Below are 27,874 nucleotides of genomic sequence, written 5' to 3' on the forward strand. Positions count from 1 at the left end.
CAGAGAAGTCAGGATAAATTCAGTATTATAAAATTTTGGAAATTAATATAGTTTTTCTTTTTGACTTGATGAGTGGCAATCCTCTAAGACTAAATTTGAAAAAAATAACTTTAAGTCAATATTATATGTATTCAATATAACCTTTAAAAAAAGAATCTACAGCATGTAGTTTAGTTTATTTTGTGTGAAAACTTTTTTTTTGAATTAGTAAGTAGTTTTACTGTTGTCTTAAGTTATTAATTTTTTTTCACATTAAGTAAGATATTTTTAAGTTGAATTTTTTTTTATTTTAAAATCAAATATAATATTTTTTTGTTTAAGATAAGCTTTAAATTTTGCTAACTTAATTTATCATACTTTTATTTTTACTATATTTATACACTTATACACTATTCTCAGTTAAAATTTTATATATACTTTTAACCTACAGTTTTTAATTTTACTAAATAAGTATATTTTTTTTTACATAAAAATACTTCTGTATACCAAATCTTTAAAACCTTTAAAAAAATAACACAGCACATTTTGTCAATCAAAGCAGTCTATATTAATGTTTTATACAAATATGATATAAATCTATTTTATATTATAGTATTTCAAGAGAGTATTATTGATTAATCATTTTTTTGTTTTAAAATGAATGAGCTTGGAGGCAGCATTGTGTCAAATGAAAGTTAGTAATGCTTATATGATACTTTTAAAAGTTCAAAATTAAAAAAATCAAGTTTTTTAAGTTATCATCTATTTAACAAAAAAATTATTTATTATTTTTTTATTGTTTTTAAGTATATGACAATTATTTTATAAACAATTTTATCTTCTTCAGATTTGAACCAAGCTGAGATGTTGATGTCAAGCTTGAAACAGCTTATTAAAAGGCAAAACTCAGAAAATCAAAATTTACAAGACAAGAATTTCAGTTTGGAATTGCAAAATAAACATCTTGTTAATGAAAATATTGAACTGTTAAAAGAAAATGAGAAGTAAGTGAAAACTTTGATTTTAACTTAAATTTATACAACTTCAGTAAAATTTTATGAAGTTAAATAAACAGTGACAATGATTAGTTAAAATTATATTTTTGAAATAAAAAAAAACTCAATATTTTATCTTGGTTAATTTAAAAACATAAAATTTTCACAGTTTTGAAATGGAAAATAAAAAATTGATTGAAGAAAAAGCTAATTCATCAGATAAAATTAAGGCATTAGAAAAAGACCTCATATTGAAATGTTCACAGTAAGTGTTATTATTTCTACAGTTTATTACACTATATAACATTTTATTAAAACTATAAACTGTTGTTGTAATACTTATAATTCGAATTTGTACTTTAATAATCAGTTTAAAATATTTATGATAATAAAGAACAGAGATGAGTATCCTTAAAGTAAAAGAACAAGATAAATAACCTATAATATGATTTTTTAAGTAAATTATGTTTTATTTTACCTAAGTTAATTAGTTTTAATGTATTTTGAAAATTGTGCTTAAGGTATTTTTTATCAGTCCTTATTCATAATCACTGTAATTAAAATAGCTGTATTAAACTTAATAAATAATTATTTATAAAAAGAAGTCTTGATAATAAATTTATGCAATTTAAAATAAGTCAATAATAAAAAAAAAATCTCTCTTTTACTTTTCAACTATTTATTTTTTAGATTGAAAAATATCAAGAGACATTTCTATTTGAATCCATTGACTGAAAAAGATGAAACATCATGCAATAATCAGAATGGTAAAAACAATTTTAAGAAAAAAAGTTTTGTAAAATATATGCTTTTAAAAATATCATTTTTTTGCAGATACCACAACAGAGTCACCACGAAACATCTCTGCAAATTCATTAATTGATGACTCGAATGAATTCAAAGTAGAACAAGAAGATTTTCATGATCCTAATTTGAATCAATCAAAAGGGAATGAAGTTACATCCAAAAGTGATTTGGTTGAGTTTTTTGACAAATCTCATGAGAACAGGAATAGTAAGTTTGAATTTTTTCTTGATTACTTTATTTTTATTTACACATTTTCATAAACAGAAGCTGGGAACTCAAGTTTTAACAATCACACTTTGAATGCAAGTGATATTAAATCTATGCAAATTAATGTAGATGAGTTGTTTACTGTTGGTAAAAAATCTGACATACCTGACAACATTTCAATACAAGGAGTAAATAATGGTAAAAACAATAATAAAAAATATTTCATATTTTTAGAAAATACAAAATTGTTAAAATTAGTAAATGCTACAAATAATGTTATTAGTTTTTTATATAGACTCAATCAATTTGTTTACTTCTCAGATAGTAAAATTTACTATAAGCTTTAAAATCTGTATATATTTTATTTCTATCTTAACATATTTAAAATAGTTATGCTATGATCTACTGACTTTCTTAATATACTAATTCTACAGGCATTGAAAAAATTAGAGCTAACACTTGCATAAATGGTAGAGGTGAACTTAATAATCCTGAAAAAATTCAATCAGATAATGATATAGACTTGAATGCTGAAGGTAAACAATTTGACTGATTTAAAGTTCTACATGTATTATTATTTTTGCAATTATATATTTATATACTAGAGTCAGAATAAAAGTTTTAAACTATTTTTGTACTAAACCATTTGGGCCATGATATTGTTTTCTATTACTAACTGCTTACTTCAACGAGCAATGCTTTTTATTATAATTTTTTTTTGTTTTTCTGAATGTTTTTAAATTGGTTTTTACTAACAGAGGTGGCAAATTATTACTCAAAAACCCTCAATTTAAATTTAAAAGAAGGTAGTTTGGTAGAAGTTGAACCTGAAAGTGCTGAAAATTTCAGTTTGCATTCTGATGGTGAAATTCAAACTACTGGTGACAACAACATAACAGGATCAGCTAACAAAAGTAAATATTTCTTGTAATTATTATTTATAGTTTAGTTCTTTATAAGTTTACCTATTTCATAAGGAACATTTTGATCTGTAAATATGTTTAGAAATATGTTCTTAAGAATATAGTTTTTTTAAATATAAAATTATTTAAATCATTATGTTTGTTTTGCCTTACAATATTTTTTCTTGCACTGAAAAGAGTCATAAACAGTTTTTTGTTCTGAATTAAATAATTTATGTTAAATTTCTTTGTTTTACCTCTTTTTTTCATATTTTAGTGCTAGTGATAGAACTATGATTAGTTTTACTAAATTTAATTTAAAAAAAGTTTTCTTTTATAATTGATATGTCTTAATTAATTTTCTAATTTTTAACAAAAAAAAATTAAAACTTAATGCTTCAGTAAATCTGTTTTAAATAATATTTAAAAGTGTTATCTTATGTCTAAAACTTTGCTTAATTTTTTTTTGAATTTTTTTCAAGAAACTTAAGTCAGCATACTAATTTAACAAAGAATATATTAACTAAATTAAAAATTTAAATTATTGTTTTACTAACTAAGTACAGTTTTTGCTTGTAAAAATTTGTTTATAGTTTTAATATTTAAATTAATTCGCTGTAACATTTTTGATAATATATTAAAAAACCTAGAATCCTGATAAAACCTTGAATTTGACAATTTAGGCCAAAAAACCTAAAAAACAATAGAATTTAAGAGTTAAAAAAAAATTAGAATTTTAAATAAAAATATAAAAAAGACTGGAGTTTTGAACATTTTTTACAAAAATAAAATTAGTTAATTAACATCTAATTAGTTTGTAGTTAATTATTTTATTTTTTAGTTATATTTTTAGTTTAATTTTAGTATGTATATTTTAAGTATACTAAAATTTCAGTTCAATTTTTTGAAAAAGTGTATACTTTTATATGTTGTGCTTTAAATATGTCAAATTTGTCTTTTGGTTAGAAAATTCTCTACTACTTGAATAACAATTTTTTATATCATGGGTGTCATATGATAGGTGTAATTGCTGATTTGTTTAGCTGAGACTGGTAATTTATTTACTTTTGTTGTGGAAGTAAAAAAGAATTTTTAAAATAATATATCATTGTTTTTAAAATTTGATAATTGTTTATTGTGAGCTATCATGGTTGTTGACATGCAGCTTATTATATTAAACTACAAACTTAGTTATAGTCTGGTCTTGTTAAAAGAGTTGACATTATTTAACATTTAATTAGAATTCAGCAGTATAATGTGACATTTATTTTTTTTTAAACAATTGTTTGCATTATCTAATATTAAAAAAAATATTTCTTAATAAAAAATTTAGCTGATTTCAAAAGGTAAAATTAAAAAGAATAAAAGAAGTTGACGAAATAATTGTCTTTGATATAATTAATTTAATAAAATTATTAAGTTTTATAATCTGTGTTGTAAACAAGAAATATAATTTAAAAAATTAAATATGTTTCATTTTAAAAAACAAACCTTCAGTTAATTTTTTTAACAAACTTTTTTTTCTTTTATCTGCTCATACTGTATAAGTTAAAGTACTGGTCTGTTAAGACTTTACTATTTATAAAAATACTTAACAAATGTTTAAAAGTGCTTTTTTTTGTAAAAACTTGAACTTTTAAATAAAAAATTCTAATATTGTATATTAATGGTAAGTTGTAAGTTTTAAACTGCATTCCTTTATAGTTTTAATTAAAAGTGATTTATTTATGTTTATGAATTTTGTTAAAATAGTGTTTTTATGGCATAGTTATAAATTATGACTATTTCTGCTAACATTTTATATAATTTTTACTAAAAGCAAGTTTTTATTTTGAAATGAGGATGGCTACTAAAACTAGATATCTTGAACAACTTGGAATTTGAGAGATTAAACAAAAAAACCTTAAAACTCTGGAATTTTGAACAAAAATCATTAAAAAGCCTTGAATTTTTAAACTTTTAAAAAAAGTTATACTTTTAATACAATGCAAAAAATGTGTTATATAGATATTTATTTTTGGTCATAGTCAATTTTTTTTAAGCAGTATTACAGTATCTTTTCAATGTTGTTATACTTTTTAGACAACTATTTACCTTAGACCTATTTTAAACTTTATTTAGACCAAAAAGCAGGCAATTTAAAAATGATGGAAGATATTTTTTAACAATATGATACATAACGTTACTTATTACAGATCAAAACTGTTTTATTTTGTTTTAGATATCACTAGTTATATAAAAATCCTGGTAAAAATACTGTGCTTTCTTACTTTAATCATTTTATATAAAAAGTTACTTGTAGAATTTTGAAAATTGTACGAAATAATTTGTAGCTTATTTGTAATTTGTAAAATATGACTTAATTGATGTACTTAAAAACAGCTATATGTTAAATAAAAGTTTAGTTTTAGTTTAAAAAGTAATGAAATATGAATTTATTCTTTCAAGAAACATGATTTATTTATTAAAATCAGAAACATATAATAAGTATGAAATATATTAAAATTGTTTATTTTGATAAGTCTGTTGTATTTTTGTATTTAAAACTATTTAGCTGCCACAGGAGGCCAAACAACTTTTTATTAAATTATTTTTTTGTTTACCTAGTTTCTTGATTAATGTGTAATAAATTTATGTTTAACTTTTTAGCAAATACAACTACGCACAAAAGGAATAAAAAAGTTTTTGAATGTTCAAAGTGCAACAAGAAGTTTGCGAGTAAAATAGGTTTAAGTTATTACAAGAATATCCACGACAAAACTTATCAGTGTGAAGTTTGCCTGAAGTGTTTTGGAAGTAAATTTATTCTTACTAATCACATGAGAAGCCACACGGGAGAAAAACCCTTCGTGTGTCATATTTGTTATAAAAGATTTGCTACAAAGCATACTTTACAAAACCATCTGGCATCTCACAGTGATGAGAGAAAGTTCAAGTGCAAGATATGCCCAGATAACAGATATTTCAAAACTAAAAGTCAACTGAATAATCACATGCGTTTTCACTATGAACCAAAACACCGTTGCATGCAATGTAACAGGCAATTTTACACTTCAACTAACTTGAACCAACATATGAAAACTCATTTCGAACCAGCTCATTCTTGTGAAGTATGCGATAAAAAGTTTTATGTTTTATCAAACTTGAAAACGCATATGAAGTATCATTTTGATCCAACTCATTTTTGTGCAAAATGTGGTAAAAAATTTTATACATCAGCCGATTTAAAACAGCATGAAAAAAAATCATGTTAGTTTTGATTGTACTTAAGTATTTTCAGTGGTAATTGACAGTGCTTCAAAAATTAAGAATTTTTTTTAAATGTTTGAAAAACCTTATTAATTTATTTTGTGTTTGTTTATTAAATTTTTTAAAAGTTGTTGCAAATAATAAAAAAAAGGTAAAATTTATTTTCACTACTTTGTTTGAAGTTTTATAAAATTTTATATCTAGAATCTATCCAAAAACAGTTTTTAAGTGAGTTTTTCTACTAAAATTAAGAAATAATAGTTCGTTACTATCGTTAAATTTTGTATATTATTAAACACTATTTAAAGTAATGTAGTTTTTATACTAAACATTACTACGCTATTTTCATATATTATTGTCATACAATTTAAGCTGGTTTAGCGCTAACAAAAGTTTTTTGCAGTCTTAATTTAACCAAAACAAATAAAAAAAGTTTTGCTGTACTTTTAAGATATACTTTTTTTCTTCAAAAACAGAATTTTTTGTTAAACAGGATTTAAAAACAATATTTTAATTTTTTATTTTTATGTTGAAGGTATTTGAAGATTATCTAACTTTCATTCGAAGTCTATTCAAAGTATATTTTCAAAATGTTTCTTGGACTGACGTTTGATAATTTTTAATTTCTGTATTTTAAACACAATATGTAGGTTGAAAAAATATATAATTAATGTAGAATACATTTTTTTATCATTTAGAAAAAGATATTTAATTTTTATGTGGAAAATAAAACTTTGTCTCTACAATGTTTTTTTTAATATGCTAATATTTTTAACGTGTTTTTTTATTTAACTGGAATTTTTTATAATTTTGTTGTTTCACAATTTGTTTTTATACTTTATTTAAATATTATCTACAGTTAAGACACGTGACTAAGTACACACCCAAAATTCTGTATATAAAATTTTGTTTAATAACAGTTTTTATATTTTTGTCTTTGAAATGCGAAATGTGCGCTGGTTGTTTTCTACCATAGTAGTAAGATTTACAAATACAAAATACACCTAGCTCAGTTGGTTTTCATTAAAGTTTTAAAAAACCTTGAATTTGAAACAAAAATCACTAATACATGTAAATTCTTATATTCTGAATAATTTTACATGTTTAATTTTGGACTATTGTACAAATGTTTCACTAAACCTTTTTAATTTTTTTTCAACTGTTTTTTGTGAACTTTGCATATTAACTCAGAGATTATTATTCAGTGGTGCATAGAAGTTTATTAAATATTTATTTAGTTATGCAACTAGTTTAAGATACTCTTACAGAATTTTAAATGATTAGTATAATAAATTGAAAATGGACAAACTAGGAAAAAGCAAGGTGTTAAAAGAAAGTAAGTTTTATTTTCACAAAATAAAAAAATCTTTTAAACTTGTCAAATATCTTTAATAATTGGTTTTATCATAACGTTTATCAGTAAAAGTTTTGTTAATTTATAATATTTTTTTATATAAACAATAATAAACTTAATTCTATTTGATAGTTTTAAGTATAAACTTTTATTTAACTTGTTTAGAGTTTAAAGATTTATTTATTAAGTTTCGTAACACTTTTCTTAACATAAATAAACAGAGAAAAAGTATTTTATTATTAGTGTGTGAGAAATATATATAACAAAAAGTATATCTCCTTGTTTTTTTTTCTACTACAGATTTTTCAAAAAAAAATGTTTTATTTAAATAATAAGTGATATAGAAGCATTCAAAAATTATTTATATTGTAATCATTTTGGTTGTAGTATAATAAATATAATATTTTCAAGGAAAATATAAGTAGAACAAAAATAAAAACATCATACATTAGTATTACTGATTTTATTAAAAACAAGACTGAAATACTGAAAACATTGACTAAAACATAAGAATAGTTAGACTTTAAATAAAACTTTCTTTTTTTAAATATTATAATTACTTAATCCATATATTACTTTCATAGATCTGTCTTAGTTAGATTATCAAAAATAACTTAGAATTTTTTTTATCAGTTTCAGGTACATAAACTGTAAGTCAATACTTGAAGCTAAATTAAGTTAAAAAACAGTCTTACCTTCTTACTGATAATATTGTATTTTTTTACTTCGATCGAAAACTAAAAATTATCAAGTTCTGAATACTTATTGTGTTTTTTAGATTTAAACCAAGCTGAGTTTTTGATGTCTTGTTTGAAACAGCTTATTGAAAAGCAAAACTCAGATAATCAAAGTTTACAAGACAAGAATTGCAGTTTGGAAAGGGAAAATAAAATTCTTACTGATAAAAACACTGAATTGTTGGAACAAATAAAGAAGTAAGAGAATGAATTTGAATTAAAAGACACAATTTTCAAAATAAATACTTGATTCTTTTTTTAAATATTCGGAATTTTTTATTTTTGATAATGTATGTAAGAGGTTAAAAATGGAGAAAAATTAAGATTTTCACCACTAGTTTTTATACAACTGCAAAACACAGCTGTTATTTATTTTAAAATGTTTTTAAATAAACAAAAGTATATTTAGAACTAGATTTTAGTTATTTGTCAGTTAACCTAAACTGTATTTATAGTTAATTGCTTGATTTAATAGTGATCAAGTATAGTATAAAGTGTTAAATTTGAAAAATTCACAATCTTTTAAACAATTAAGTTTACAAATCTATAAAAAGGTAGTTTGAAATTAAAAGTTTAAAATTGGTTGTGCCAAATAATAAGTTAAAAGATAAATTAAATTGTTAAAAAATCTCAAGCTTAAAAATTCAGGGTAAGAAACAGGGTTGCCACTTTACCTGGAAAAACCTTGAAAAACTTAGAATTTGATAATTTAGGCAAAAATAACCTGGAAAAACCTGGAATTTTAACATTTTTCACATTTTCAATAATAAAATTTCGATTTGACTCAGAAAATCTATTATATAAATAAAAAAATGTGTCATCATTATAAGTTTTTCTTGTTAAAAAACATATTTAAAGTAGCTTAACATTGTCTTTTCAATGTTTTTATACTATTTAACACAGTTTCTTACCTTAGAATTAACTTTAAACTAAAAACAGACCCAAAAATGTGTACTTTTAAAAATCTGGAAGAAATTTGGAAAACCTGGAAAAAATTTGGAAAAAACAAGTGGCAACCCTGTAAGAAATAGTTTTTCTTCAGTTTGCTACTTTGGTTCTAGAATTTATTAAAAAAAAAATTAACTCTTTATTATAATGTTGTTACTATAAGAAATAAAAAATTCATATAAAATATAACAGTCACTGTAAAACTTCATTTTATTATGAATAAGCAGAATATAGTTGTCTAACAGGATCCAAAGCAATTAATAACTAGTTGTTAATATTTCTATTTCATAATGAGTATTTTAATTTATATTTTTTAAAAACTCAAACTCCCCATTTCATTTTTGCTGTCAAAAGAATTAAATTTCAATTTGTTTTTAGTATTAAACGTAAATTATATTGTTATAACAAGTACTCTTTATAACTAAGTATACAGTTTCAAATAAAATCATTGTTAATTAAAAAATTAGTTTTATAACTTAATATCAACTACTTCAGATTGCAAAGAATCAATAGAATTCCATTTGTTGATCAAACAACTGTAAACGATGAAACACCAAACAATATTAGGAATGGTAGTAGTTTTTTTTTAAATACAAATTTATTAATTCATAGTGTATTCATAAAATAACCGTTCACTTAATTATTAAGACTAATGAGATCCTTAGTCAAAAATATATCTGAAAATTAATAGAAACATACATAGAGACAATTAACACATCTAATTTTGTAAATAGGGTTGCCAGAAAACTTTGAATTTTAAAGCAATCACTAAAATACCTGAAAATTTGATCAGTTTTTACATGTAAAGTAATAAATTTCATTCTACAACAAAATCTATCACATAGATAATGTTTTTTTGACATCATAAACGTTTTATACTAAAAAACACAATTTAAGAATCATGACAATATCTTTTTATATTTGTTATGCTATTTAAGACTTTTTTTGCCCAGAAAATAACTTTATACTAAAAATAGACTCAAAAACTTGTACTTTTAAAAACTTGGAAGAAATTTCTCCAAAGTTTTTGCCAACCCTGTATATAATAAAATGTAATAATAATAGATGTCTGCTTGTAAGACTTTAAGTTTTTTGACACCACAACAGAGTCACCAGAAGTCATCTCTGATAGTGCATTCGTTTATGATCTGAATGAAGTCAAAGTAGAACCAGCAGACGTACATGATTTTTATAGAAATCAAACAAAAGGAAATGAAGTGACATCAACTAATTCTGAGTTGATTCCATGTTTTGACAAGTATCCAGAAAACAGTATTGGTGAGTTTGAGAGTGTTATTTAAAAGTATTACTTTAGGTCATATGGGAGAGAATATATCTTTTTAATTAAACTTAATACTTCAATGAATATTAAGCTATCTTTTTAGGTTTACTGTTAAAAAAAATTAAGACATCAAGGTTAAAAGGCTAAAATGGTACAATAAGAAAGTACAATTTAACTAGAAATGTATCATTTTATTTTATTTTCAATTCATTTTCATAAACTTATTAAGTCTAATTAAAAAAAGGTAACACTTGTTAAAACCGTACTTTTTTTATAACTATTCAATATATAAATTAAAGTGTTTGTTAGCAAAAAATATTAGTGAAACAAGTTTACTGAAATACATAAAAAAAAACAAATTATACAGTATCCTTATTTTATTATACCAACATATGTTTCTGTGTGTTAACGGATTAACACACTTCAACTGGGCTTTGTAAAAAGATAAATACTGTAAGGAAAGAATAGGAGTTAAAGTAAGTTTTTGCTAAAGTAAAAATAATTATTATAGATTTTTAGAGGTTAATGGTGAATGATAGGTAAAATATTATTAACCACTAATAACCACTAAATTAATATTTTACCCATTATTAACCTTAAACCTCTAAAAATCTATAGCAATTAGTTTTATTTTTAATGAACACATGTACACACCTACTTTAGCTTCTATTCTTTCTTTACAGTATTTATTTTTTTAAAGAGCCCAGTTAAAGTGTGTTAGCCCGTTATGACACAAAAGCATATGTTGGTACAATAAAAGAAGGATTTTGAATAATCTTTTATTTTTTATCTCTAGTTATATATATAAATTTTTATTAAACATTACATTTCTTTTATAATTTCTAACTTTACTTTCTACGAGAGGATAATAGTTCTAAAAAGAAAATAATTGCTGAAAGTTTTAAGTAAAATGGTTTGAGATAAGGAGACAGTATACTTTTAGTGTATTTTTCAAAGTTTTAGAAAATTAGCCATGAAATTCTTTATGCTATACGATTGTTGTTTTTAGTTATCTAAGTATGCCTCAAAGGCTAGTTGATTTGTTTTATTGCATAGAAAGTTTAGTAATCTTTCAAATAAGAGCCAACGTTAGTTTCTGTTATAAATTGAACACCCCTATAGCCGCAAATTATTTGAAATTTAAATTTAACATGTACATAACTAGAAGCTTAAAACTCAAGTTTTAACAACCATGCTTCAGATACAAATGATGTCGAATCGATGCAAATTGAACCAAATCAGTTGTTTAACGATGAAGAAAGTTCGAATAAGAGTCACAAAAGCTCAAGACAAGGTGTGTTTAAAAGTTAAAATTAAATTTTTTACTTAATTGAAATAAAACGTTTTATACCTCTTAAATTCTCTATACTAATTTTGTTACTTTTGAACATTTTGAGTTAACTATTTTAGCTTTAAGGCAAAATTTACTATAAAAGCTCCAATAAAACTTGTTGTATATAAATAAACTTTTATATTATGATAAATATTGTACCATAACCTTTAATAAAATGATCACTCTACAGGGATTGAAAATATCAGAGCTAACATCCACATAAATGATAGAGATGATTGTCAAAGTTCTGAGAAAAATCAATCAGATACTGGTATAGACTTAAATGATAAAGGTAAATAATTTAAGTAGTGTGCACTTTTACCTTTACGATTTATCTACTAAGTAAACAAACAATTTATAAAAAGTAAATTTTAAACCTAACACATAATAAAAAACCTGTTAAGCCACAAAATAGCTTACTAACCTATTATTTCAACAATCAATAAACTCTACTAACAATAACTTAATTGTAAGTATTAAATATCAAATTATTTTAAGAATTTTTTTACTAACAGAAGTGGCATATGTTTACTCAAAAAACTTCAATCAAAACTTAAATGAAGAAAACTTGATAAATATTGAACCTGAAAGTACTGCAAATTTAAACTTGCATTCTGATGGTGAAGTTTCAACTACTCTTGACATCAATTCTAAAGAATGCAGTGCAAAAGGTAAATATATATTTTAATTATTTTTTTTCGGTAATTCTGTGACTAATTTTGTTAGCTTTATAAATAAAATTTGTGTTTTAGGTACCAATTTTTTACAAAAGTTTTGAAAAAGTTTCCTTTTAAGAATTTTTTTTCGCTTTGTTTGTCTCTTTGTTTCTTATATTTAGAAATTAGTTGTTTCTATATATTAATATATTTTTTTTTTCACCAACAGTAATAATAAACAATTTTAGTTTTTACTTCCATGTTAATGTTGATTCCTAACATTTCATTTATTTTCTTCTTGTTTTTTTGACATATTGTAGATTTAGATATTAAGTCATAAAAGTGTAAGAAAACGTTTAATAAACCTAAAAACAGACAAGAACAAATAATAAAACTTTCTATTTATCAACTCGTTTAGTTTTGAGAATTACAACTCTTGTAGGTTTAGTTAAATCAAAATAAATGCACAATTTAAATAATTATTTTTATCTATTAAAAAGAATAATATAGTTTATTTTTTTTTGTTATCCATTAAAAATAAACACTTCATAGAAGTTTGAAACTTTTGCGTAATCAATGAAGTCGTTTGCTGCAATCGAGTAAATATCATTGAAATTTCACACTACACTGAACAACTTTGCTACTATTTTCAAAACAATAACTTATTAATAAAAAAGTTTTTAGTTAAAGTTTTTTTAGAAACTTAAGTTAATATTTTGAAAATCAAACTTTTGCACTTGAAAAAAAAAATGTTATTTTTGTTTATATATTGGTGCTAAATTAACGTTTAATGTTTTACGTTGCCATAGATGATTTATCTTTTGTTAAAACTTGAACCAGTTATTTTAAATTTTCTGTTTTACAATTTTTATCATTTTTTAAGTCTTTTGGTACTTTCTTAGCTCTTACTCAGTAAATATTTTGTATTTTATTATAGTAAATATTATTTTTGCCTTATATAAACGTTTTAACTGCAAAATTTTTTATCCATATTTTTACATATTTGTTCAACTCTTTGATTCAAAGATAACTTATACATAGATGCAATTTATATTAAAGAGTTTTAAGTTACTGAACAATTATTTTAAAAAGCTTTATAAAATAGTTAAATTTTTTTTTTTTTTGTCTTTTACAACCACTGAATTTAGAAAATAAAAATTATATAGTTTTATATCACTCATACCATAACTTTCAAGCTAATAAAAATAACTCAAGCCAGTTTTTAAATGTTAAATAACTCAGACCAACTCAAACTGTGTTAAAAACCTTTAAAAAACTCAGCCTTGTTTTTTTTTTCGAAATATAAGAATAGTTTAGTTTTTTTTTATCTCTGGCTGTTTTTAACAACTTAATTTTTTTTAATTTAATTGTGTGTTTTTATTTAATTCTTTTTTACAGTTTGGGGTTTTTTTATGTTAAGTTCATCAACATTAGTTTAGTTTTTTAATTTTTAAAGAACTATTTTTGACTCAAGATAGCTTAGTGTAACTTGAACTAGTTTTTGGTCACTCATTTTAGCTTAATTACCTTAAAGAGTGGCAATCCTATTACATACAATTGTAAACTAAAAACATAATTTTATTTGTTTTGTTTTTAGATACCAAGTATTCTTTTTGTTAATATTACTAATCAAAGTTTTAAAATTAAAAATAACAATTTTTTCTGATTTAAACTTTTGTTGTTTATGTGTTTTGAATAATACTTTAAAATTTTAATAATATTTGTTTTTTGACAGATGTATGCATTACATAAGTGATTAAAAAGTTTTAAGAAAATAATTAACTCAAGCTGAACATTCTTATATTAAATAATGTTTGTTACAAATTTTGATAATTGATAAAATTGTTTGCTAAATGACAAATATGAAAATAGGTTTCTTTATTTTTTGTTAAAGTTAAAAAAAATGACAAATTATTCAAAATTTATGAAACATAGTAAACTTTATAAAATGAAAAGAAAACATGTTGTATAAAATATTTAAATAATTGTATAATAACCTAATTAACTTTAATATTGAATGTATTAATACAACATGTTTATCTATAGTTGTTTTTAATAAATATAACTCTTTTTTTTAATTATAACTATTCTTTTTGCCATTTTTAAAATTTTTTTTTTAGTTTTAATTCCTTCTTTTTTTTTGTTTATATTACTGATATCCCTAACCCTTACCCTCGGTTGGTAGGTTTATTTTATAGTTTTTTCTTAAATATTTTTAATTTTTTTTTCTATCACTGTTATCCCTAAACCCTTACCCTCGGTCGGTAGCTTTTTTTTTAAATAGTTTATTTTATTTATTTTGTTTAATTTTATTAGTTATTTTTACTACCACTCTTACCCCTAACCCCCGGTCAGTATTTATTAACTATTATTTAGAATTTTTTTTGCTGTATATTTTACTCGAGTGCAAAAATGTAATTCGTGCAAATTTGGCTCCGTGCAATTTAGTCCCCTCGTGCAATTAAGTAACCTCGTGCAATTTAGACCCGTTCCCAACAATTGACCTTAAAACGTATAATATTTATACCTGGAAGAAACTTTGAAAACCTGGAGAAAATTTTCAAAAACATTTGGCAACTTTTACTTACTCTCAACTATAATATTTAAAAAATACCGTTGTTCTGTTTAACTAATTTTTCAAACGAAAAATTGTATAAGACATACATTTTTTGTTGATATATAAATTGCAAAAGGTAGCAATATTACTGTAATAGTTATAATTAAATTTGTAAAACTTAAGATTTTTTTTACTTATTAAAAATATCTATTTTGTTAACTGAAGTGAATATAATTGTTTGAGTTACTTTTTTGTTTTGTCTAAATTTAGGGTATAGCATTAGTTAGTTTTTTTCGTGTTTTATTTAGTTTTCTTTTAATATTTATTCTGTAACTATTTTTTACAACTCTTAATAAATATTTCTTTTTTACTTTTAACAACTGCCAAATTCCGAAAAAGAAATACAAATTAGCTTAATTCAGTTTGTAAATAAGTTTACACAAACCAACATTTTAGATTGTGTAGCTGCATCCCAAAGAAAAAAGAAAAAATTTTCTTGCCAATCATGCAACAAGGTTTTTGCCAGCCAAAGTGGTCTAAGGTCACATAAGAATATACACAATAAAACTCATCAGTGTGAAGTTTGCCTGAAGTTTTTTGGAAACAAAGTTCTTCTTACTACTCACGTGAGAATGCACACGGGAGAAAAACCCTACGTGTGTTCAAAATGTGGTAAGGGATTTGCTCAAAAATCTCATTTACAAAGACATCAGGCAACTCATAGTGACGAGAAAAGATTCAAGTGCGAGATATGCCCTGATGACAGATACTTCAAGACTAAAAATGCACTGAGTATACATATGAAGTACCATTATGAACCAGAACATTCATGTGCTTATTGTAACAAGAAGTTTCATACTTCGTCAAACTTGAAAGACCATATGAAATTTCATTTCGAACCGACTTATGCTTGTGCAAAATGTGGCAAAAAATTTCATACCTCATCAAATTTGAAAGTCCATGAGAAAAGAAGCATATGTTAGTTTTGTTTTTATAGATTTGGTATAAAGATCAAATTTTGGAATTAGACTTACTTACTGTAGTGAAACATGTTTTATTTTTATATGTATAGTTATTATTATTTGTTTTAGTTTGTGTCTTTGTCATTTACTAACACTATTAGAAACTCGATGTACGCTCAAAAAGTACTATTATATATTATTATCTTAGTTTTTAAAACTTTCTACTGCTAATCTTAGCGTTTTGCATACATGTTTTTAGTACAGTTATTTTTATAAGCAGAAACTATTGCTTGATTTTTTTTTCAGTTAAGGAACTTTATGTATGGTAGTATATATGGTTTCATAATAACTTGTTTGATTACTTTTATAAATTTAAGTCACGTCACTTGTTTGAAAAAATTGGTTTACTAACCTTTTCTTATGTTAATAGTTTGAAAGCTAAAAAAATGCTAGTGTCAACATTTACATTTTGTGTTGATTTAAAACTGTATACAACATGTTAAAAAAACTTAATTAGTCCTTTAATAAATTACACATTTTATTTACTATCATGTTATTATTTACTTTTTTGTAAAATTTTAAGATTTTAGTAAGTTTATTAAATTTTTACTATAATGACTTGTATTTTGCTATTTTGTTTCATTTTTCAGTTTATAGACTTGATTTTTCCTTACTACTAAATAGAATAACTTTTCTATAGTTGTTAAAAAGTTTAATCTGTACAAACTTTTCCCTTTTATTAAACTAATTTATATCTTTGAAACGTTAATTTTTTAATAATTAAATTGTTATACAAATAAGATTTCAAAATCTTAAAAGTTATTGCTTCTGAATTAAATGGTTGTTTATGTTTAATAAATTCAAAGAAGTGTTTTACTAAGACTAAATAATTTCTAAACTGCGCACAATTACTTTATTTTTTTTACTTATGTTAATTTTGTATTTGTAATTATTAATAAATTAAAAAAAATTTGTTTTTGAAAAGCACTATTTCGACCAATAAATTTGTTTGTATGCTTACCAAAAACATATATATATATAATTCAAAACTAAATGAATGTTCAAAGATAAAACTGGTAATAACAATGATTTTTCAAATATATTAAATAAAAATAAATCTATAATAAGAACGAATATTTTTATTTACAATAAATTAGTCTAAAACTATTTAGTTTTTGTCGATTTAGACATTGTTTTGTTAAATTGGGCTGAATACTTTGCAAAAATGGTTTTTATATTTTGGTTGATTAGAAACTTTATAAACTTTTGAATGAGCAAGAAAGCTGTATTTTACGGGAACGGGTCTAAATTGCGCGAAGACAAAAGTGCACGAGGTTACTAAATTGCACGAGAACAAAATTGCACGAGTGTACAAAATTGCACGAAGATACTTTTGCACGAAGACTAATTTGCACGCGGGCACAAAATTGCACGAGGGGACAAAATTGCACGAAGACTATTTTGCACGGAAGGTCGATTTTGCACGAGTTACAATTTTGCACGGAAGGTCAATTTTGCACGTCAGACAGATTTGCACGGAGGGTCAATTTTGCACTAAAAATATCAACTTAAAATAACTAAACAAAAAATATAATAAAACCTTTATGTTTTATAAAAAAATAATAATAAGCATGTGCTAGTGTAGTTCTTTCTAATTTAACCAGGTTTAAATTAATTTTAAATAATTTATTAAATATGTATAACCTTTTTTCATTTGAAACTAAATTGATGTACTTGAAAACTATTATAAATTAAAATTTTATTTTAATAAAAATAAAACTAGAATTTTATCATACTTAAAATAATCCTTATTTAAAAATAGACATGTATTGATGTAAACATAAATTATATTATATTTATACTAAATTTAAATATGAAATAAAACAAGATTAAAAAAAATAAAATAAATAAAATTTTACATGGGTAGGTGTTAAAATTGCGCGAGTGTACAAAATTGCACGAGGGGACAAAATTGCACGAAGATACTTTTGTACAGAAAAAACGAGCATGCGGAATAGTGAAACAATTAAATAAATTTAGAAAAGAGAAAATCCGTCTTTTGAAATTTTTATTGTGCATTGTACAAAAAGTTCTGTTACGGCTTTGTACTTTCATAAATTATACTTAAAATTGTACTTTTTTGTTTTATATAAAAGTTTTAAACCTAATTTATATATCATTATTTTATATTTTTCTAAACTTTATCTTAGTTGCATCAGTATTTGCACGCGTTTTAGTATAATTAGCTCTTAAGTTTCTCCTGCTCTGTATTTTCTCTTTATCTAACCAAGACTTGCGAAAAAGCACTGTCAGAAGCAATTTTATTTTTACATTTTTAGAAGAAAAAGGAAATATAAGCTTTTGACTTAAATGAAACAAACAAAATAATACAACAGCTACAATTAGTTAATTTCTATTTTTAACAAAAATTAATAGTTTAAACCAAACTCTTTTTTTGGTAATTATATTTTAATAAGGGTTAGAGTCTAATTTTATAATCTAGTTTTTATTTTTATTTATATAAAATTTTTTGATAGATTTTTGTTTATTATTTAAATTGTTCATTTTGACTTTTATATTTATTATTATTTCATTTAAATTTATTTAGTTATTTATTTAAATTAATTTGACTTTTTATATTAATTTTATTAACTTTTGTTTTGGACTTTTATTTAATGTATTTATTATTTAATTTTTGTAAATCTTAAATATTTTTGATTTTAAATAACTTATTTATTATTAAGTTAGTTGATTTTTTATATTCTAACTTTTTTTATTATTTAAAAAAATCTAATTAACATTTAATTTTTTTTTACTTGAAAATATTTTTTTTTACTTAAAAGTACTATATATATTTTTTTATTTACTTAAATCTTTCACTATTTTATTTTTTTCTTAATTTTTCATTATTTAGTTATTAAGTTTTATAATTCAGATTTTTTATTTTTTTGAATAATATGTAATTTTGTTTCGTATTTTTTAACATTAAATTATAAAATTTTTAATTTTTTTTTTTTTAATATTTTTATTTTTCGTTATTTAGTTATTAAATTTAATAATTCAGATTTTTTTTTGAATATTATATAGTTTTGTTTAGTATTTTTTATTATTAGGTTATAAATTTTTTAATTCTGATTTTTTTATTTTTTAAATAATATTAAAAAATTTCGCGCAAAAGAGTCTTCTCGTGCAATTTTGTCCCCTCGTGCAAAAATGTCTACGCGCAATTTTGACCCGTCCCTGGGAAGGAAACAAAACCCGTGCAAAATTGACCCTCCGTGCTAAGTTGTCACTCGTGCAAAAATGACCCTTCGTGCAAAAGTGTCTGCGTGCAAAATTGTCTGCTCGTGCAAAAATATACCCTCGTGCAAAAGTGTCTTCGTGCAAAAGTGAACCTTCGTGCAATTTTGTCTGCGTGCAATTTTATCTTCGTGCAATTTTGTGCTCTCGTGCAAATTAGTCTTCGTGCAAAAGTATCTTCGTGCAATTTTGTGTTTTCGTGCAATTTTGTCCCCTCGTGCAATTTTGTACGCTCGCGCAATTTAGACACCTACCCGTATTTTACAGCAAAAATTTAGATATAACTCCAAATAGCTGATTTAACTAAACCTAATAAGTGTTTTTACAAAATTTATTCTTTTTGGTGAAAAAAATCATTATAGTACAAGTGTTTCACTACGAAACACAATTAATGTAAGTTTTTAAAAAGTAATAAAATTCAATTTATTAAATTTCGCTTTAAAGGAGAACATTTTTGTCAGCATTTCAAGTTTAAACATTCTAAATGGAAAAAAAAGCACAACAGAAATTAAAATGTGAAAACTTATCTTTAAAATAATATAACATAAAGGTCTAGTCCAGGGGTCGACAAACTGCGGCCCGCGAAGGGTAAATCTGCGGCCCGCGAGCACGTTATTTTTTTGAATGGAATGCGGCCCGCGAAGGAAAATTTTGTGGCCCGCAAGTATGTAAATGTGGCCCGCTGAGCAAAACGTTTTTCAAATTAAATATTTTCGGTAATTCGATTTAACTTGATTAGTTTAGTTTTAAGTCTCTGTATAACATTTAAAAGTAATTAAAAGAAATTAATGCTTTTGTTAAAAAATGTGAAAAAGACATATTAGCATTCTAACAGGATGTTTTTCTTAGTTTCATAATAACTTATTTTTTACAACAGCAAGTAATTATCTGAAAAAAGAGTGTAAAAAGTGATTGGATTTAATAAGTTAGATATATAATTTATTAAATAAAGTAAATGCAAATGTTTTTTATTTTGTACAAAAGTAATGCACAGTAATTAACTAAAGTGTCATTTCTTTATAGGTTAGATATTCTTTTTCAATATTTTTTATACCTAAGTTTCCTTTATAGATTTTTTATTTGTAAATGTTAAATTTTAGTGTAAAAACATTTAACATAACATTGTAATAAGAAATAAGGTTTATTTGATTTTTGTTTCAATACATTTAATTTTTTTTAAGTTTTCTTTGCATTTTAAATTAATTTCTATGCACAGCAACTTAAAAAGATGCTCATACTTTAAACCACTTTTTATTTAATACTTTAGTTAGTTAAAGATTAGTTTATGCGTAATTTTCTAACATTGTCGTTTCTACATGTAATATCTAAATTGTACACACACAATTAAAACAATATATATGACATAATTTAATATAATTTTTGTTAGGTGTACATTTTCATTTTTCAAACATTTTTTTGTCAAACTTAGTTAATTTTTATTCCTTGCATATCAATACACACAATTGCTGTTTTTTGGAGCTACCTATTTAATATAAACTAGATTAAGAGATGGTAAGTTTATTAAGTTTGTACATTGTTAATCAAAATAGTTCAAATTCAAGCAAATAAACAACTAAACATTGCCAACGAGCGTGAACTTGGCTTGAATGTCTTATTTTATAATTTAATTTTTTAACCAAACTTTATAACCAATTATAAATTTAAATATTATAATATATATAATATAGTTATATATAATATATAATTAATTAAGTTAAGCATAAATAAATAAAATAGTATATAATAAACAATAAATATATAATTAAATATAAATAAAATAAATGAAAACACAATTAAATTATATATAATAAAATAATATATATAATTATTAATTTAAATAAATAAATTTGAAAAAAAAAATTTTTGGAGAAAAACAAGTAAAGTAAAAAATGCTAAAAAACATTAAATTTTTAAAGGGGCCCCAAAACAAACCTAAAACCTCAATTCGATAAAAGTTATTGTGAAAAGCTAAACAAAAGAACGTTCTTTAGAACAAAAAAAATTCCAAGTTAGCATTAAAGAAATTAAAAATAATTGGTTTTAAAGTTTGGTTAAAAAATTAAATTACAAAAAAAAACCATTCAAGCCAAGTTCACGCTCGTACATTGCCACACACTCTGACTATCACTATTTGAAGACTTTAAATCTTAGGCCAAATATATTTTTTTTAAGTTTTTGGCTAGAATTTATTTTTGTATACAAAAATATCAGGAATGTTTTTGATGACTCAGGCTGACTTTTTTGCTTGAAAGATTAGCAAATTAAACTTATGATGTGTGTTTTTCTCAATCAACAGTGTTAGTTTGAGCTATAATATATGTTAAATTTTAAGTCTTGCAGCTAATATAATTAAAAATGTTATTTATATTATTGGGTACATTTAAGTGTGAAAAATCAGTGTTGCCAAAAAACTTGAATCCAAGAAAAGCTTTGAATTTGAAAATGTATGCTTAAAAATTCTAGAAAAAAACTTGAATTTGAGAATTTTTGAAAAACCTGGAATTTGAAAAGTTTTTACATGTAAAGTAATTAAATTTCGATTTGACACAAAAAACTTACCAAATAAATATTTTTCAATTATAAAATATATTAAAGTAGCTTAACAGTATTTTTTAATATTGATATATTTGTTAAGACATTTTTTCAACTTTAATTAAACTTTATACTAAAAATAAAAGAAGGAATTGTACTTCCAAAAACTTTGTTTTGGCGTATTGCACCTTTACTTGTAAAATTTCACCGGTTGTTGTGCTTCACTTTGAAACTAAACCAAGATATTCTACTAAAATGTCAAAGTTAGTAAAAACATCTCTAATAAAAATTCTCAGATGAGAAATATTATTTTTAATCAGTGCTCTCATGTTAATAGACTGATTAAAGTCCTAATTTGATTTATACGACTATAACCTTAATGCATTTTCTAAACACGACTTCTAGTTGTCAATGAAGAAATAAACAAAAGCTTTTCATTAACGCCAACATAAATTATTTAGAAAAGTTTTCAATTATAAACGGTATCTCATTTTAAGTAATAAATTTTGTTACTTTATAACTTGCCTTAACAATTTTTTCTGGTCATTCTGTAGTTAATGAAACTTATTATGCGCTTTGTTGGAGAACTGACTTAGGTGATTTATTTTTTCATCGTTTCTCGCAATAACTCCTAAATAACGTTTTTTTTTATTCTTGTAGCTCGTCTTATATTTTACAATTACTACTTTTAAATGCAATATTCTTATTTCAGATAAAGAATTGCTAAAATGCTTAATAAAAAATAAGTCTTTCTACTTCGCTAATGACTCAATAGAGTTTTATACTTTCGTTAAATTCGTTTAAGAATTTTAATTGTCCATTCAAGCTGACTTATATTTTTTTGGCATGTAATTTATTTATTGTTAATAACCTTCGTTATTTCTTTATGTTGTGAACTTTATTTTAACTGGGTTGCTACACAAACAGGCTATTTTAAAAGCTTAAAAACTCAGGTGTGTGTGAAACTTTTTTTTCAAACACTTTAAAGAAATCTTTCAATTTTCAGAATAGTTTTCATGACTGTAGTGTAGTTTGCTAATTGTAATTTTTTCTTGTTTTCTTACATTTCGTGTACTTTTTGATAATGATGATATTTTAACTAGGTATTTAAGCTTGATTAACAACTATTTATTAGCTTTTTCAACTTTTAATAAACTTAGGCTGGTTTAATACAACTCAGACATTTTTTAAGTGGCAACCATTTAAAATACTAATTACTAATAAGGTACTTTATTAAAATTCTCGAGAATAAATTATGTTAAAGAATTTGTTTTAGCTTTCTGGAATACAAATAGGTATTAATTTTATTAAGTTAACTAATTGATAAGTTTTCTAATGAGTGTAAATTACTTAACATGCAAAAACCTTTTTTTGAAGTAAATATTCTTAGAAATATGAAAAAAGGGTTGATAATATAACATATGTATAAAAGTAACCCATAAGTTGTCTTTCAAGTTAGATTTTTATAGAGAGTTAGGTTGTAAGTAAAATTACAAAAGTATTAAGTTTAACTTATTAAGCGGTTATGAAAGTAGATAATTTATAAACTTTTAAGTATATTAGTCAATGTAAATTCTATCGAATAAATATTAATTTAAATAGGCATTCTATGTATAGCTAAAAGTCATTTAAAATAATAAGGTGAATAAAAGTAAAACCTTTCTTTATTGTGACTAAAACTAAAACAAAAATATTATTCAAATGTCACTAAAACTTAAACTGCGGCCCGCGAAGACTTTGGAAACTTGAAATTTGGCCCGCGACCACCAACTGCCTGCCGACCCCTGGCCTAATACAATAAAGCAGTGTATAAATTTAAAACTTGATGGTTTTGATTATCGAATTCAGCACTTAAAGTTTTTTTTTTCTCCCGCAATCTTGTCATTAACAAGAAAGTTTCAGGACGTCAGTTGCAGACAATAATAACTTTAGTTTGCAGTTTCTTCTAAACCTTAGTTTTGCTGTTTTATTCTTGGCATCAAAGTATTAAAACTTCAAGAACGCTTGTTAATAAATTGAAGTAGTTAGTAGAACACATCACAAAACTAAAAATTTATTAAATTCGCAATTTTTAATAAAGGTTTTGTACTGTACTCAAGGTTCAATAGACGTGATAAATTTCACTATTGAAAAACATCTATTTTTTTTAAAGATGACAAAAACGGATCCAAAGTTTTGTATGGATTGTTGCTGATTATCATGTAACGGAGACCATATTTTATTATAGATATGTTTTTTACTAACAAATTTTTTTTCAAAATTATTTTAAGAAGTATTTACTTACTCGTATCAAATTTACTACATTTAACTCAAAAAAGCAGTGTTTGAGTTAATTCATTGCGTCTTTCAGTTCATTAGAATTAAAAGTAAATTTAATTATTTTGTATTTGATATGTACTTTTAAACTTGTCAAAGTATTACTAATCACCTCTAATTACTTTTCTATATTAATATATATATATATATATATAATGCATTGGACCGTCGTTTTTTTATTGTACTTAAAGATCTTCTACGAATCAGTGAAATAGTGGTAGTACTGAATCAACGTTGGTATCTGAACGTTTTGTTATTATTATGATTATTGTTATTGCTCACGTTCACGTTTAAGCAGTTTTGTTTTATCGAGCTAGACACTTTGATAGTTAAACAAATGATAAAAAAAATATTCAGATGTATTTTAAAACAAGTGTCTCAGTTTAATATAGTTTAATAAAAAGTTTTTAAAGAAAACTTACAACATATTTATTTGAGACAAGAAAAAAAAAAAGTGAAAAAATGTCATAAAAGCGCATAGCTTTGTTGCTAACCATTCAAAGCCGCAATTAAACTGTTGTTCGCGTTAGTTTTCTGTTTTGCCATTATCGGCTCAACTGCAGGTCACCAATGTAACCAGTGTGTAGATAAGTCTGCACACTCTACATACAATACATTAGAACCTGCTACTTGTGGATCATGGCAGAGTCAGAAATAGTGCGGAACTTTATCAATTGTAAAACAAAATGGTGAAACACAGATAGAAAAGTCGAGAATCATGCAGCTTGCAAACCGGGCATTTCCGTAAACGTGAATAACCTTACTGATGCGAAGTCTACATTTCTCTATTGCGAGGTTAACCTGTGCAACAGCTCGAATAGACGATGCAATGGAAACGTTCTGTTCATGGCAGTCTTGTTAGGATGTATTTACAGTGTTGCTGGTTGGCTGTTCGACTAAACATTTCTTTGATGTGAGCATAGAAAACTCTCTACATTTTTGCAAACAAGTTGATCTAAAACATTCTAATGATTTTGTTTTATTATTACAGATGACTGTGTATTTGTACATTTTTACATGCAGTTAAAAAATGTTGTACAAATTAATTTTTATTTAAATTATTTTGTAAATATTAAATATCTATTTGAATTCTGATCGTTTGTTTGTTATTAAATTGACAAAAAAAATATATATAAAATAACATTTAAGTTTTAAGTTAAGATATTTAACACATAATAAAACATTTTTAACAAATTTAAATTTTATCAAAAGTTTTGAAATAAAGTATTAAATTAATACGTCAAACAGGATTAAAAACATCGTCAAAATTTTTAATAGCTATTAATAGTATATTAATGTTAAATGAAAATATTCGATGTAGATTTTTTTATTTAACGTGATATATATTGATTTTTATTTTGAGATAAACATAGCATTTAATTTTTTTAAACATATAAGTAGATTCGTTAATGTTATTAGTTAAAATTTTTACTTAATTTGTATTTAAAGTAAGTTTTTAAGTATTTGAATACTTCAATTCTAAAAGATGGTCGAACATATAATACTTAATAAAAAGATTTACAACGAAAAAAAAAACGTGTCTTTAACAAAACTTAATCCGAAAGTTGTTTATTTTTATAGACATAAAGTTTAACGAGTGTATGTTTTAATGAGCACAGCAAAACTTTTCTCTATAACTTATTTTTTGTAGGCGACTGTAACAACAAGTTATGTAGACAATTGATAAACGAAACAATAAAACACGTTCTTATCGCTAATTAAATGTAAAATATTATTTGAATACTTGTAGTTTTATTTTTTCATTTTACATTACTATATAAAATGAAAAATGACAGATTTAAGTTAAGTTGGTTATAAATAAAACATTTCAACTTAAACTAAAGTAAAAATAGCAACTTTTGAAATAGCTTTACTTAGAATTAGTTTGTTCTATAAAGAAAAAACATTATTATTAGTCTTTAATGGTAGTACTCATTTATTATAAAATTAAAGTTATTGTAGTTAAAGATGTTCTTTTAAAAATTATTCATTATTTTTGAGTTTTTAATTTAAGTAGTAAAAAAAAACATATTTAAGCCTATAACAGTATAGTCTTCAAAAAAAGGACTTTACTTATTTAACTTAAGTTTTTGTTTTAGTGATAAAAAACCGTTATTGTTTTCTTCAATAAGGTTATATATATATTTTTAAATTATAGTACAATATTTTAAGTATTAAGGCTAATGTATTTTAGAGCTCAAAATACTTTAAACTTAAAAAATACAGTCAATACTTATTAACCTAAAATTAGATAAAAACACGAAACGAATTTAATAGTAGATAGTCAAAATATTTAAAAACAAGATTGATCATCTAATAAGAATGAACAGTAATTGTGATTTTTTATGGTTTATTATCATAGAAATAATGATAGTAAAATTAGGCTTAACTTTTCTCTTAAATTACGTACATAAAATATATTCTTAGTTTTTATTTATGTTCAGGAGTAAAAACAAAATTATAGTGCTTATGAACAAGCGTAATCGTAACTTTTAATATTTTAGTTAATTTATTAGCATTTCCACACTTTCAAAAAATGAGATAAATTAATAAAAATTTTAAACAAAACTGTATTGTTAATAAATAATAAAATGTAAGGATTATTGACACAAATGATATAACACATCATGCAAAACAGTAAAGTTTTTAAGTTTTGTGAATAAATTAACCGAGAAAATGTCTATATAACACTAAAGAAATACTTTTTGATAATTATAAAATTTTAAGTTTATTTAGAGATAAAAAATTGAAAACTAAGTTTGTAGTTATAGTTACTTAAAAAGCTTAATAATATATATACTTATTCTCAATAAAAAGCAAACACTTTCTCTTAACAATTACAAACAATGAGTTATGTTGTTTATATTTAAGTAAAATTTACTTTTTAAAGTTTTTGTGGTTGAGAAAAACTTAACAAATTGCTAAAACAAGAAGTTAGAAATAAAACATATATTTTAAAAACACATTTTTTAATTCAAAGATATTAAATAAGTATAATGTAATAATTTTTGCTTGCCGAAAACCACACGGAACTTCTAAAGAAAATAACAAACAGCAAAAAGTATACAAACTATAAACAAAAATACCTATAATTCATTGTAACACTTTTTTCAAAGTTAATTAGTTTTTAACGTTTGTTCAATGAAAAATAACAAGATTTTTTTAGTTTTAACTGTAACATACAAGTATATATGAAAAAAACTAAAGTATAAATTTAAGTTAATATTTAAAAATTTTTAAAACTGTTAATAAGAATTTTAAAGTTCGGAAAAACATATTTTAACAAAAATTTAAAACTAGTTAATTAAAAAAATTGTTATAGCAAAACATATTACTTATATTGAATAAATTTACTTAAAAAAATGTAATAGAAAATTGAATACTTTAACTTTAATTAACAAAAAAAATTATGTATTTATTTTACTAAAAGTTACGACACTAGAAAAAATAGAAAAACACACGAAAAATTCAAATTTAATAAAGAAGTAGTTGTAGTATATATCATCGATGTCTGAAGTTTTAAGTTTAAAAAAGTTAAATTTAAAGAAAAAATACAAGTAAATTTCAAAACAAACTTACACAGACAAAGTTACTTGTATTAAAAAGTGTTAGAAGAATTCAAAAACTTTTCTTTGATTTTTGACTATCTTAAAAGCCCCCGAAACGAGACCTAAATAGAAAAATACAAGTAGTTTTTGAAGGAAACTTACAGCAAAAGTAACTGAGGTAACAAAAGAAAAAGGCAAAAATCTAATAAA

At 23.3% G+C, this 27,874-nt stretch overlaps 1 protein-coding gene across 1 annotated transcript; it reads left to right on the forward strand.

Annotated features, from left to right (window-relative positions):
• Positions 1-636: 636 nt before the first annotated feature.
• LOC145843224 (uncharacterized) lies at positions 637-6,161 on the forward strand. The gene is made up of 9 exons (XM_082950685.1): positions 637-673; positions 827-983; positions 1,144-1,239; positions 1,665-1,741; positions 1,809-1,988; positions 2,046-2,186; positions 2,423-2,524; positions 2,747-2,902; positions 5,540-6,161. The coding sequence occupies exons 1-9, from the start codon at positions 637-639 to the stop codon at positions 6,142-6,144; spliced, it is 1,551 nt and encodes a 516-aa protein (XP_082806811.1). The 3' UTR covers positions 6,145-6,161.
• Positions 6,162-27,874: the final 21,713 nt, after the last annotated feature.

Source organism: Thalia democratica, chromosome 8, assembly GCF_965202585.1.
Source record: "Thalia democratica chromosome 8, ktThaDemo2.hap1.1, whole genome shotgun sequence".
NCBI lineage: Eukaryota > Metazoa > Chordata > Thaliacea > Salpida > Salpidae > Thalia > Thalia democratica.